The 13,687-nt window shown below is 46.3% G+C and overlaps 1 protein-coding gene across 32 annotated transcripts in view; it reads right to left on the bottom strand.

Moving 5' to 3' along the window:
* Window positions 1-13,687, bottom strand: part of Tenm4 (teneurin transmembrane protein 4) — a 2,854,999-nt gene that overhangs the window by 373,738 nt on the left and 2,467,574 nt on the right. For all 32 annotated transcript variants that reach the window (XM_087211381.1, XM_087211391.1, XM_087211392.1 and 29 more), the window contains one exon: window positions 10,319-10,588. In XM_087211381.1, the coding sequence (XP_087067507.1) occupies window positions 10,319-10,588 (270 nt within the window). The remainder of the gene's footprint in view (window positions 1-10,318; window positions 10,589-13,687) is intronic.

Here is a 13,687-nt window from a genome sequence, read left to right on the forward strand (position 1 = left end):
ATCTCCATCAGGCAATATGGCCAGAGGTAAGCGCTTAGGATTTACATGGCCCTAAACTAAGTATCATCACTGGCATTTCCTGGCTGGCAAGTTACTTAGGCTTCTGAGTCCTCAATTTCATCATCCACAAGATGGGAATTAGAAGCCCTGTCTCTTATAGGTTGAGTATTAAATAAAACAATGCATGCATACTATCTGGTTCACTGTAGAAGTATAATAAATAACATGTATTCTTGTACTTTTGACAGTTTATGAGTTAAAGAAATATAGAAAGGGGGAGGAGGGTGGGACAAAGGAAAAAAGGAGGAAGAAAGAAGCCACTAACAGGGTATTAATCAGAGCACATTCACCTCTATGGGTTCTCTTGGGGTCACCATTGGAAAGGTCTTGAGCTAACTGAACCATCTGTCACTGTGGCCATTCGCTCTTTCTTGGGCTCATTGAGTTCTGCTTCCCCAGGCCCATCAACTGCTTGTCCTGCCTTCCTCCTGTAGACTCCTCTGGAGATATGATCTCTGTATAGCCTGCTGCGGACTTCCTGAGGAGGTAAGGCATGAAGTAGAGACCAGGCATGACATTCGCAGTAGTTGTGAAGCACTGGCCAGCATGGTAGCACACCGCTATTCTTTGCTTTTCATTTTCTTTCCCTCACAGCTCTGAGATGATACCTCCCAAATAAGGCATGGGCACATATGCCTGCCTCAACCTCTGCTTTCTAGGAAACCAAGACTGAGTTAAATCTACAAAGACAAATGGACAGAAATTATATACAAGCAGATTCTTTGTAAACAAACTCTGACATTAGTAGAGCAACCTCTGAAGGATCCTTAAAGTCCAAATTCAGCAGAGGCTGAAACTGAGATTATCAATGAGTCAAGTTCATGGCTAATTGTCCAGGATAAATGCATCATGAAGATAGTTTCCAGCCAGACCTTTTGAAGTGTTTACAAGTCAAAATTAAAGGGAATTCCAGTTTTCTCAAGAGGAAGGTCCTCTATATGTCTGTCCTCACCTGAATCAGGAAAATATTTGTCACCTTTGCCTCTTTCCCTGCTTAAAATTTTTCTATGATTCCTTATCATCTTCAGAAGATAGGCTGAGAGGAGCCAGTAGTTCAGAACCATCCCCTGCCATGATGAAACCCAACTTTCCTCCCTGACCTTGTCTCTTCTTAATCCCTCAAGCTTTAGCCATAACAAACCTTTGTTGTTTCCTAAACAATCCTCCTAGCCAGAAGTCAGATCTCAGCTAGTCTAATGCTTTCCACTGTGGCAGTGTCTCCCATCACAGGCAGCTGGGCAGATCGTTTTAAGAATAGGTATGTTATGGTTTTGCACTGATCCTGGTTCCAGGGATTCTACAGATAACCACTCACCCTCCCTGCTTCACATATCAAACTCATATAAGCCCCTAGAGCTGCCCTCACCCTTGTCCTATATGCTCCCCTCCAGCCTGAAGTCAAAGGAAAGAAAGCAATCTTCATGTGGTAGTACATCTGCTTAGGCTGCTTCACTTGAAATTAAATTTGTGGTAAGGATCCAGAGGTTGGGAAAAGCCAAATTTCACTTGGCATGATAGTTTCACATGCTGCTCATACATATTTGCCCTGGTTCCTCTCCTGTTACCTTGGTGCTGAGCAGAGAGATCTAGCTGGTTGGATGAACCCAGCTTATGACTCCTCCAGCCCCTGGAGCCCCCTAAGGCGGCTCTCACTGTTTGGGGATGCTTCTGCTGTCCTCATGTCTCACAGCCACCCCAAGGATGATTAGCCCCCCAATGGCCCTTTGCACAGGAGGGAGTTAGGAAAAGACAAAGAAGAGATGGCCAGGTTCTACAAACAAAGCACTTCCACATTATCATTATATGAGCCCTGGGACCTTGAGTCAGTCCATGGGATCCCACAGTCTACCTTCTTTTGGTTGAACCACATGCTCTGCCCAGGAAGATCTCATTCTCTGTAAGGGGCCCTAGAAATAGTAGGCCAACAGTTTTTGCTAAACTTTTACAACATAAATTATAAAATTTTTGAGCTCAGGAGTCTTTAAAGGAGGGGAATTATCATTTACAAAGTCCAGCTATGTGCTAGGCACCTTCTTTTAATCATTTTTTGAAAATGAAATCTATTGTAACAAATACATTTTACATGATGACCTAGTACTGATGCTGTGTGCAAAGTATAACTGAAATAAAAACTTCGGAAGACAAAACAGCTTAGTATGTGCTCTGTTCTCTGTATTTTATTATTATGTTAAATGATGGTGCTGAGTCACAGTATTTAGGTCATAATTGGTTATGACCTACAATTTAGAAAACACTCTCTCTATTCTCTAATGTGTATAATGACCTTAGGAATAGAATACTTACTCTTATGATGCAGATGAAGAAACTAAGGCTCAGCAAGATTCACTATTTGCACAAAATCACCTAGTTTCTATGCGGCTGAACTGGGTTTCCAAGCATAACCTGGAAGCCCATCCTCCTTCCAAGTTACCTCACTGCCTGAGATTCCAGAGATCCTATTTGGCTGATGGGGAAACTAATGCTTACAGAGAAATGATTGGTCCAGGGTCACATCAGGACTGGTGACAACCTAAAAGTGAAACCAGATTCACCCCTGGCCTCCACACACTGTGCTTTAACTATGCTGTTGTGGGCAGGAAGATCTTTTCCCACCATTGGTTATGATCTTTCTTCCCTAGAGTTGTCCTGGATTAGATGAACTTGAAGCAGCCTCAGAAACCACTCTCCCTGGTCAGTGCTAAGCTTACTGACGGGGAAAAGTGCTTCTCAAATGTCTTTCAGTAGGAATTTTGTCACTGTGCACATCGTTGATTCCCCTGGAATTGAAAGCCATGTTGGCTCAAATTAAAAGCAAGATTCTAGTTTGCTGCACCTCTCTGCACACCCAGCAGGTGTTAATCGCGTTTCGAGAATACAATCTATCTCAATTTAGCCTGGCTTTGAATTGCCCTGCCTCCTTTTCCTCCTTTCCCAATTCAGAAGCAGGGTGCAGTTGGATTGGTGTTGCAAACAGAACTTGCTGGTGGAAAGTGGATGTGGAGAGCATTTGATCTGGGCCAGGACTTAAAAGTCCTTTTCAAGGAACTCCCAGGAACAGCAGTGTTAGTGGTTGTCAGGTGTTGACCCCCAGATCCTGGGTGATCCTAGCAGAGGGGGTGTTATGGAGCCGAGCCCCTGCCAGACTTCACTAAGGCAGCTTGAGGCAACTGGGCAGAAGAAAGGGCTGAAATGATGGTTAAAGGGAAGCCAGGATTATAACAAAACAAGACAATAACAAGAGTCTCATGTGAAGAGAAGGTAAGGTGGGGTGTGGGAGTCAGGCTGCAAGATGATAAGCAGCAGGACGAAATGTGGCATGCCCACTGGCTGGGGATGATTCATGATCAAAGCCATTGAAAGACGGGGGGGGGGGGAGAGGGGGAGAGAGAGAGAGAGAGAATGAGAATGCGAGAGAGGAAATGAGAATGGGAGAAGCCAGTGCCTAAAGGACCCACAACTGGGTATCTGGGAAGGCAGGAGGGAATCAGATGTGAGTCCCCTCACCCGTTTTCATCACAGAGCCTAAGAGTACTGAGGTCATTGGCAATGTTGGCAAGATCCTGGTGGAGGGGCAGGGAAAAGTAGCTCTGGAACAGATGCAATCCTGGCTGGCTCCATCGCACTGAGCAGTTTTGCAAGTTTTGATCATTGCTGGAACCCCACTATTTACAACAGGACATGGCACATAGTAGGTGTTCAAGAAAGGGTTGTGAAATGGCAGACAAAGCACTAACTCGGAAACACTACTTCCTAGCCCGCTCTGCCCCCACATTCCCTATTATACACATTTATGTTCCAGGCTCCTGGGATACCCCTTTCACTTGTCCTCAGAGAATGCCTTCCTTTCCTCCCTGTGCCTGTCACAGTCCTTCCATCTCTTAAAACCTAGGGACCAGCACTTCTTGCATGAAACCTTCCCAGATACCTCCTCTTTGGACTTTTCTCTTAAACCTCTACAATCTCTACCTACTCCAAATATCTTTTCTCTAGCGTTTCACAGTTTGAAGGTGGCCCAGTACAGTCTCTAGGTCCTGATCAGCTCTGACAGGTTATGAATTTAGTTTCTTTTGTCAAAATTTCTTAGGAAAAAAGAAACTTAGGTTTTGGATACAGCCATAATTATCTCCTAGACCTCATATCATATACATTGCGCTAATAAAAACATGTTTTGGGCCGGGGATTTAGCTCAGTGGTTTCGCCGCCTTCTGCGCATGTGCAAGGACCCGAGTTCCATCCCCGGTACCAAAACCAAAACCAAACCAAACAAAACATGTTTTTACAGCAAGTATAGTACATTCCATAATACAAACTATAGAGTGCAGTGGTCAAGAAAGATAATGAGTACTAGAGAGGAACAGATCTGGGCTCCAACCTCAGCTCTGCCACTTACTAGCAATGTCTCTTTCAACAGGTCACCTGACCTCTTAAATTTCAGGGTCCTTGGCTAGAAAACAGGAAAGGTTAAGAATCAATGGGCTGGTGGTCTCAAAGTCCCTTCTAACCCCTAGATTCCCAGATGCTCTGACTGTATCAAGCCCTTCTAGGTCCTCTTTGTAACTCCAGGGCTCATGGCTTGCAAATGGTTTATGTGGATAATTGTCCAGCAGGACACTTTAATCCCCTGAAAATAGTGAGCGCCTCTGTATGCCTGGGAAGTATAGTGTGGTTCCCAAAGCAGAATAGTTAAATGTGGGGTTTTAACTTCTAGCCTCATTGATGGGGCCCAATTTCCCATTCTAGAAGATCATGTCCCCTTCCTACAGTTGCTACAGTCCTCTGACTACTCTGAATTTTATGAGAAGTTTTACACATTTTTAAACCTGAGTTTCATGGATATGGGGCTAGGTTGGGTAGAGAATAAATGGAGTGAAATTTGTAATGAGCTCCTCTCTGCCTGTGCTTTGGAAATGCTCACCTAATCTAAGGACTTTAAATAAGCAATTTGGCTGCCTAATTAGGTTAACCAATAGTTTCCCTTTTGGCATCAGGCTGCTTGATAATTTGGGGAGTAACTGTGATCCTATTTCACTTATTCTTTTCTAAGTGCATTTCTCAGTTTGTCTCTGGGATTAAGCATGGAGTAAATCTGCACTATTCCCTGGACACCATGCCTCTTCATGCCTTAGCTTTGGCTCGTGCAATTACCTCTCCTGGGAATGCCTGTCCCAGACCACTCACGCTCCGTGAGATCCTAGCAGGCCTTCAAGCCCAAGTGCATAGTGCATAACATATGCAAAGTGAAAGAATGAGCCTCTGCGCCCTCAGGGCAGAACGAATGGCATCCTGCAGTGCTCTAAACAATTAACACTAATAGTCAGCATGGGTTAAACTCCTAAGGGGACCAGCTGCTTCACCAGCACTGTGCTGGCTCACAGCAGTACCTCCAGGAAGCAAGTCATGTGAGCATTGTATTTTTAAATTATTCTGATAAATTATAGATGAAATTACGCCACCTTAATTACGTTAAGAGCACAGTTCAGTGGATTAGTACGTTTAGAGGGTTGTGAAACCATTGTCACTATTCATCCCCAGAACTTTCTCATCATCTCAAGCTGGAACTCTGTGTCTACTGAGCATTATGCTCTCTCTTAGCTCTTCATAGCCTCTGGCATATTGTTTTCAAAATGAGAAAACTGTAACTCAGAGAGGGGAAGTGACCTGCCCAAGGTCTCACAGTTGGGACCTAGCACAAACCAAGATGTCAGACCAGGCCTCCTCATTGGACTCTGAAATCAGTGTTGTTTTTCTATCTATGACATAGCAATAGGTCATTTTATTTCCATACCACCCCAACCCACATTATTCATCTTATTTCCACATTCTAGAATAATCCTTGGCACGCTGGAAAAGCTCAGCATGCTTATGGAACAAATTACAGAATGAATCCACCAAAGAGACATGGTGCCATCCTGAGCCAGTGTTTGGGAGTGGAGCTCCAATTGCAACCTGTGCCTTCTAAAAAACATATACGGAATGCTGACTGTGTGCCCGACCTGCCAGCTCCTCCTTTCTGTCCTCCAGTGTGCTGGGCCCTCTGGCCAGAAGGGCTTGAGGGGTAGCTCTGCCTGATGGCCCTGAGGAGGAAGACTTGTGTTTACACTACCCAGTCAATTTTGTATTTATTTTAGATATTAAGCAGCAACTTGAATGCTGCTGATATTAACCTTCAGGGGCAGGAATTGGCTTTAATGGACCCTATAAAAGTTATTATTGATGGCAGTTGCATGCAGCATCTCTGTGACCTCAGCGAAAGCCTCCACTGCTGTCAATACTGTTGACAATTACTATTGACTAATATGAGGCTGGATGCAGAGGCGGAGTCAATGTTCCTGTGGCTAGCGGTCACTGAGGGTTGTGCCTTACATTTCTCATTTATTTGGCAAAGATCTCGAAGAAGTTGGTTGTACATCTTTGGTGGCCTCAGTTGATAGTCTAAAATTCTCACTGCTTCAAATGCAGGGAAGCAAAGAGCTCAGACTATAGGATCAGAGAGACCTGAAGTCAAATCCAAGCTTTTTTGATTTACTGTCACGTCAGTTGACCTCTTTGTGGCCTTAGTTGTCCTGCCTGGCAAATGGGAATGCCCTTGTCATGAGGATTAAAGGTAATTGTGTAAGTGTAGCCATAGGCCCTCAGCAGAGGTTGCTGACTTTCCTTTACTCCTGAATCCCCACGGTGGCATGTTGGCTAGCATGTCATGTGGAATCATGCTGTTCTGATGGTGAGATCCAAGTTCTCATCAAAGAAGGAGAGAAGTGGGAGCAGGTTGGATGTGAGAGGAGAGGATGGAGTGGAGAAAGAAGAGAGGAAGGAAAGAGAGAGGATGGGAAGATGAGTGGGAAGGGAAAGAGAGTCTGAAAAGAGCTAAGAGTCTAAGGCCTAGCTCTAGCTCATCTAGAAATGTGGTATCACACACACTCCTCATCTCTTGATGCCTCAGTTTTCCCAGCTGAGCAAGAGCATTGTGAACCTATGCAGAGAATGAAAGTGAACCATTCCTAAGATTGCTATCATTATTGAGACCCAAGTACAACAAAGCTGTTAATGTAAGTTCCCAATTGAGTCAGGTAGACAAGTATGCAGGCACCCATGAGTGGCTGGGGTTGAGGAGCCCAGATCTGCAAGGGATACAGAGGCCAGGACCCCTTTGTTTGGCTATGTTTCATCTCCTTTTCCTGCTTGCCTTCTCCAAGTATAGCTGGGCTTGAAGTTTCATGGCAAGTGTGAAAATGGACATTCAAAGGGGAGGGTGGGCAGACATGGCCAGGGAACTTATAGCCATCTCCCCTTCCCCCTCAAGCTCTTCAGGCTCATCAAATATGTCATTATCACCCAACAGAGGCTTGATTCAACTGTAATTCAGCTCTCAGGGAGTATACAATAATGTAGGCGGTGTGTGCCTTTCTCTGTCATGACTTCATAGAAAATGATCATTTGTCACCATGGCAAGAAGACTTCAAAAGAACAAACAACCCAAGTATTTTGCTGCACTGAGAATTTATTAGAACCACCAGGGCTAAATGAATAAAGATTTGTGAGTTGTACAGGCCTGAGTTCCAATCCCATCTTGCTAGCTGGGTGACCTCAGGTTTCTTAACATCTTTAGGCTGCATTTTCATTTTTCTGTGCAATGGGGATAAAAAGTTCACTTCAAAGTGTTGTAGGGGGAGCAAAGGAGATCACATAGCTAAAGTGCTTAGCACTGGGCTTGGGTTCTCATACTCATCAGCAATAAACTATTCATGTTATTAGTACTTTTGTCACATGCATCTTCATCTATGCATACCAATACAGTACTTAGAATCACAGCACCCTAGATTTAGAAGACTGTGCAGTTCACTCAGCTTAGTTATTCTAAAAAGGTATCCATTAGAATACTGGTTCCTTCAGATGCTTTGAGAATCAAGGGTTCTCAGGTTTGAGGAATACTGCATATGTCCTTCTTTGGTAATCTGTCATTAGCATGCACATAAACATCTTAAAGGCTCTGAGAAGTCCTACAGTAGAGAAACAGGTTTAAATATGTTTAACCCACTGTTTCTTCCTTACCTTACTACAGACACTTTTCCCCTTCAAGTTGAAAAACCATCAACATTCTTATAACATAGGGGTTGCCGATTTCATTTATAGAACAGAAACTATTCTATAAATTGGGAAACTGAGATCCAGAGAAAGGATGCAAGTCTCTCAATGCCACATCCCAGGCCAGGGATGGAATTGGGATTTCCTGTCCTCTAACCTGACCCCATTTTCTCTGTGCCAGTCCTTCTGCCACCCTTCGGTTTGGTGCTCTGGTTCAATGTGGGTGAGGAGAGGCCGGGCTGCTGGCTCAGTTCGAGCCCAGGTAAGGAGAGTATGTGGCTCCTTCTTTACTGTGGAGAGGAAGCTTCTCAGGGGCTGAGATCACTATCCCCCTCCCAGGGCTGGCTGAGGGTCACGGAGGGAGACACTGCCAAACTAATGCCCGGGACCTGCCTCTCTCCCATGCTCCAGCAATTATGCAGCCTCTTTGGGAAACATCTGAATCCTTGGGTGGCAGGTACAGTTTTGGAATTTCTGCTGCACCTGGATTTTTGAGAGTAAAGTTCCTAACCTGATCCTGACCGTGTTTGGTCACCTGCCTTATTCCTAATCTAGGACTTGGTTTTACACAGCCCAGATGGAGCCTCCTTTTCAGAGATTAACTTCTCCAAGTGCTCAGCTCTGACCTGCACCCTGCCCTGCCCTTGAAATCCCAGGCAGCAGTGGTTCCTGTACTTGGGGCTGGAAGCCAGAAGGAGGCATTGGTATCGGGCTGGCTCTGGTTGATCTAGTTCACAGTGCCCACCCCACAGCCCTCTGGTGGCTCCAGAGCACCTGCAGACCCCCCTATCAGGCTTCCCAGAAACAAAAACCTGCCCCATTGGCAAGTCTGTTTTGGGGTTCTGGCATTTTTCCCAAGCCTTCAATGCCAGATCCAGCAGGATCCTCCTCAGTGCTTGCTGGACTGTGTCCAGAGGTTGGAGGGGGAACTAAAGCATGGCAGAAAGTGAGATTCTTGAGCGGTCAGCTCCATGCAAGATGGTGACTAACTCAAGAGTCCCTCCAAGCAAGACATGCCAACAGGTCCCAAAAAGAAGGAGGAAAATTCTGGAACTGGGTGCCCTCCTTCTACCACGAGAAGGAGGCCGGTACACTAGTCACCCCCTTTCCTCTCATGACATCTCTGGGCCCAGAAAGAACTAGGAGTCTGTTGCTAGTACTTCATGAGGTCATGGGGAAACCAGACCCAAACCTCACGTTTTTACTTCTTAAAATTAATTTTTTATCTCTCTTTTAAAAGTATCTTTCTTTGACAAGTAGTAATTGTATATATTTGTGGGGTACATTATTATGCTTTGGTGTATGGATACATACATTATGGAATGATTGAATCAAGCTAATCAACGTGTCTATTACCTCACATACTTATCTTTTTGTGTGGTGAGAATAAATTCTACTCATTTAGCATTTTGAAATATACATTACTAAAGACTGAGCATCTGTAACCTGAAAATCTGAAACTTTTGAGCATTATGTTAGATTTCAGAGATTTTGTTCAGATTTCTAGATTAGGAATGCTCAACCAGTAAAATCTACAAAAATATTATCAAGTCTGAATAACTCCAATTTTCTAGCCCCAGGTCTTTAGGATTAAGTGATACTCAGCCCATACTGACTGTGCAGTAAGATCCTAAAAACTTAGCTGAAACTTTGTAGCCTTTGAGCAATATCTCCTCTAAAGCGCAAGTTCCAAGTTACCCCAAAGTGACAGTTTTTCATTGTAAACCATCCTGTGATCAACATACAATACTAGGATGGGACAAAATCCCTGGGGATAACCCAGGACCTGGAGCACTTGGAGTCTGGAGACTCCAGGAGCAGGAGTCAGGCAGGGCTGGGCATGCGCACTAGACAGAGGACAGGCTGTGGGGGAGGGGTTACCCTCATCTCGCGCCCGCCCCCTGCTCTGCCACAGGTGCCTTGTCCACAATAACCCAGCCCCTTAGGCACTTCCCTAATCTGGACAGAAAGAGCAGTGGCCCAGTCTCTGATTATGTCATTGATGGGTGGGGACTTCACCTAATTGTGGAAGAGGCCATGACTTTTGACCGCTGAGAGCAAAGTAATTTTTCACCACTTTCGCCAGAGCCCCAGACCATAGAGCAGAAATCAATATTGCAATTAAAACCTCAGCCTCCCAATCCAGGTGCTGGCACAGGCCAAGTGGGCCACTCACCGGTCTCGGTGTTCTCGTGCTCAGTGTCCGTGAGTGTGAGATTGGAGTTGGCCCGGCTGGAGAGGCAGGAGCTGCGCCCCGACCTCGTGCTCCGGCCCCACAGCCGCACTGGGTGCTCCGGAGACAGTACAGTGTCGGCTTCCAGGTCGGCATCGGAGCTGGCGCCCAAGGAGTAGCCGCAGTGGGGGAGGCCGACGTCTCTCCGGTAGAGGGTTCCATGAGGGGGAGTCACCTCGCCCAGCCCCAGCTCACGGAGGGTGAAGTTGGCTCCTATAAGGAGACACAGGAAGAGTGCCGTTAGTGTCCTTACCCAGGTCTCACTGCTGTTTTTTGAGCTCACTGTGGCATTCAGTGCTCATGCCCATGCCTTGGCTCAAGGGACTTCCGCCTGTTGGGCTCTTTCTGCTTCTTACCCACCAGGATGCTCTGTATTTTTCTTTTCTCCCCCTGCCCCTTTCTCTCTCTCTCTCTCTCTCTCTCTCTCTCTCTCTCTCTCTCTCTCTCTCTCTCTCTCTCTCTCTCTCTCTCTTTATCTGTTTATGTGGTATGGGGTTTGAACCCAGGATCTCATGCATTGGAGGCAAGCACCAAGCACTCCATTTTTGAGTAACCCACAGCCCAAGATATGCTGTATCTTTAAAAACTGATCAAGTGTCCCCTGCTCTGCCAAGTGCCCCTCTGTACCTCTACCTGTGTGGACTTCATTCCTGCTTTCTCCCAGTTCCCTTTTAGTCTTGCCCCGGTCCTACCATGCAGTGGGAAGGTCTGTCTCTTCTGCTGGAGATGACCCCCACAAGGGCAGGCACCAGGTCTAAAGCCCATGCTTAGAACAAAATCCAGTATTCAGAAGAGACTCAATACACATCTGTTAAATTATACAGAGGGCTTTAGGGTCCTCTGCTGAGGAGGACTTGTTAGCAATTCCAGAGCAGGGCAAAAGCCTAGTCCACGAGACCTACATGATGCCGTGGAACCAGAAGTTCCCTTCTGGCCAGGTTAGGAGGGTCCTGAGCACGAGGCAAGAAGATGGTGTCAGAGAGAAGTTGGCCTTGGGCACAGAGATAGGCTGTGTGTGCTGCTTCCTCATACTGTTTCCCCTAAAATAAGCCTAGCTAGAAAATACTCAGCCTTGAAAACTAGAGATCAAAAATGCCAGCCCCAACCTGCCTATCCTTGCCTTACCTGCCTTACAGAGTGGCCCCTGAGCAAAAAAATAGTGGCAGCAGGTAGGGCAAGGATAGGCGGGTTGGGGTTGGCATTTTTGATCTCTAGTTTTCAAGGCTAAGTATTTTCTGATCAGGTCTTGTTTTTTGGGGAAAAGCGGTAGGCAGGGTTGTGATGGGGAGTTAGTAGAAGTAGGTCTCTTGAGGGCTCCAGAAAGTCTGGCGGTGCCCAGGATTGAGGCTGGGACTATTTCTTAGTTTCCTGTCACTGGGACAAAGTAACCAACACCCACAGTTTAAATGAGGATAAGTTTATTTTGGCTCATGAAATTCAGAGGATTTAGTGCATTGTTGGTTGGCTCCAAGGCAGAAACCACATGCAAAGGGGAGGCACGGTGGAGGAAAGGTGCTCATCCTACAGCAGCCAGGATGCAGAGGGAGAAGAGGAGCTGGGGACAGGAATACACCCTTTCAGGTCACCCCCAGTGACCCACCTCCAACCAGGCCCCACCTTCTAACATCACATTCAGCTGCCGAGTTCATCAATGAATGAATCCACCGATGAGTATGGTGCCCCTGTGATTCAGTCACCTTACACATATGTGAGAGATTCTTGGGGGACATTTTAGATCTAAAGCATAATACTAGGGAAGATGTGGGTAAGAGCACTTTGTCTAGGGGTTAGGACAAAGGAAGTAGTGACAAAGGACAAATGAGTGACAGAGGAAATACAGCCTTCATAGGAAACACAGCGTCCTTTATTACTCTTGCATGTTACTTCAATGTCTATTCAGGGGCAGTTTCTCTCAGTTTCTACTATTCCCAGGAGTATGTTGGGGATAAGGAAGAGGGAGTATATGAAGGCTGTGGGGGTCCTATTGCAGTTAAACTGATGATCTGGGGAGGTGGACTTATAACCAAGTGGCACCCACTTGTAAACCAATGCAAGCCAACCCTGAGCCTTTAGTGAATGTAGCAATGAGCGCTGTGCGGTGACTGCCTTTACAGAGCCCTAAGTCAACTGGGGAGACACAACCAGGCACCTGATTTAGGGGTGAAGTTCAAAGAGAGGAGATCCACAAAGAGTGTTCTGGGAGCACAAAGGCAAGAGGTACAACAGCTTGGTAGGGAGGTCAGAGAAGAGGTTTGCAGATGACAGTGAATGTGGAGACAGAGAAGAAAGAAGAGACGGATGCCTAAGCTTTAGAGGCATTTCACTACCAGGGATGGGACTGCACCGGACAGGTGAGCCTGAAGAAGAAAGGGAGAGGGGCTGCTAGAAGGCAGAAGGGAACCAGCAGAGATGGCATATAACTGCGTTTCACTCTTACCAATAACCCTGTGTTCCCTGAGTGGTTTAGACACCTCTGTGTCACATACTGCTCACCCAGGCTACAGAGTAGGTGCCCTTAAAGGTCAGTTTAATAAACACACAAACAGGTGGTACTTTGGAGCATGGATAAGGGGAGACCTCCCATCCTTTTCCTGGGGAGGAGAAACCAAATGGGACCCTGCTGCCTCGGAAGCTGCTGAGCAGGTTCTGGTGGTGGGAGGAGGTAACCCTGAGCCTGCTCCTGCTCCCCGGGTGGTTCAAGCTGACAGCTTTGGCTTGAGGTTAAAGCAGTGAAATACTTCCATACTGGTGGGTAAATACTATAGCTGGTATCCAAGACCCCCACTGCCTCCCAGACTCTGCACTGGCTACTACAGACCCTTCCTTAAACCCTTCCCGCAGTCTCCCAAGATCCAGTTATTAAACAAATGGTTAATGCCTGCAGGCCCCACACAGGAGGGGCTTCTGGGCTCTGTTTGTGGCCAGGGACATTCTGACTGGCTGGATCTGGACCAGACCAGATGTTACACATTTTGAATATCACCCCTGTGTGCCATACTCCAATCTGCCCTCTTATTTTGCTCTCCTTTTAAGAAAAAGAAAACTCCAAATTGGACCTTAAATCCCTCAGTTGCCTTCCCACCCTGTCTGCACATCCCATTCCCTGGCTGCTCCCTGATCATACTTTACACTCCTGTCCTACTTTCCACCCCAGCCTATACCTGTGTTCTGCTGAGCCTACCCTCTCAAGAGAGGCCACTCACGTGTTACGAAGAACGACTGCTACATACAGTGAAAAGTCAAATTTATTTGCCATAAACAGCCTGGGCTGCATTGATTTCCATATGGTTTGCCCTCCACACTCACTTAAGC

Source organism: Heterocephalus glaber, unplaced genomic scaffold (assembly GCF_053883595.1).
Source record: "Heterocephalus glaber isolate CG9 unplaced genomic scaffold, H.glaber_assembly_v1.0 deba00001428, whole genome shotgun sequence".
Taxonomy (NCBI): domain Eukaryota; kingdom Metazoa; phylum Chordata; class Mammalia; order Rodentia; family Bathyergidae; genus Heterocephalus; species Heterocephalus glaber.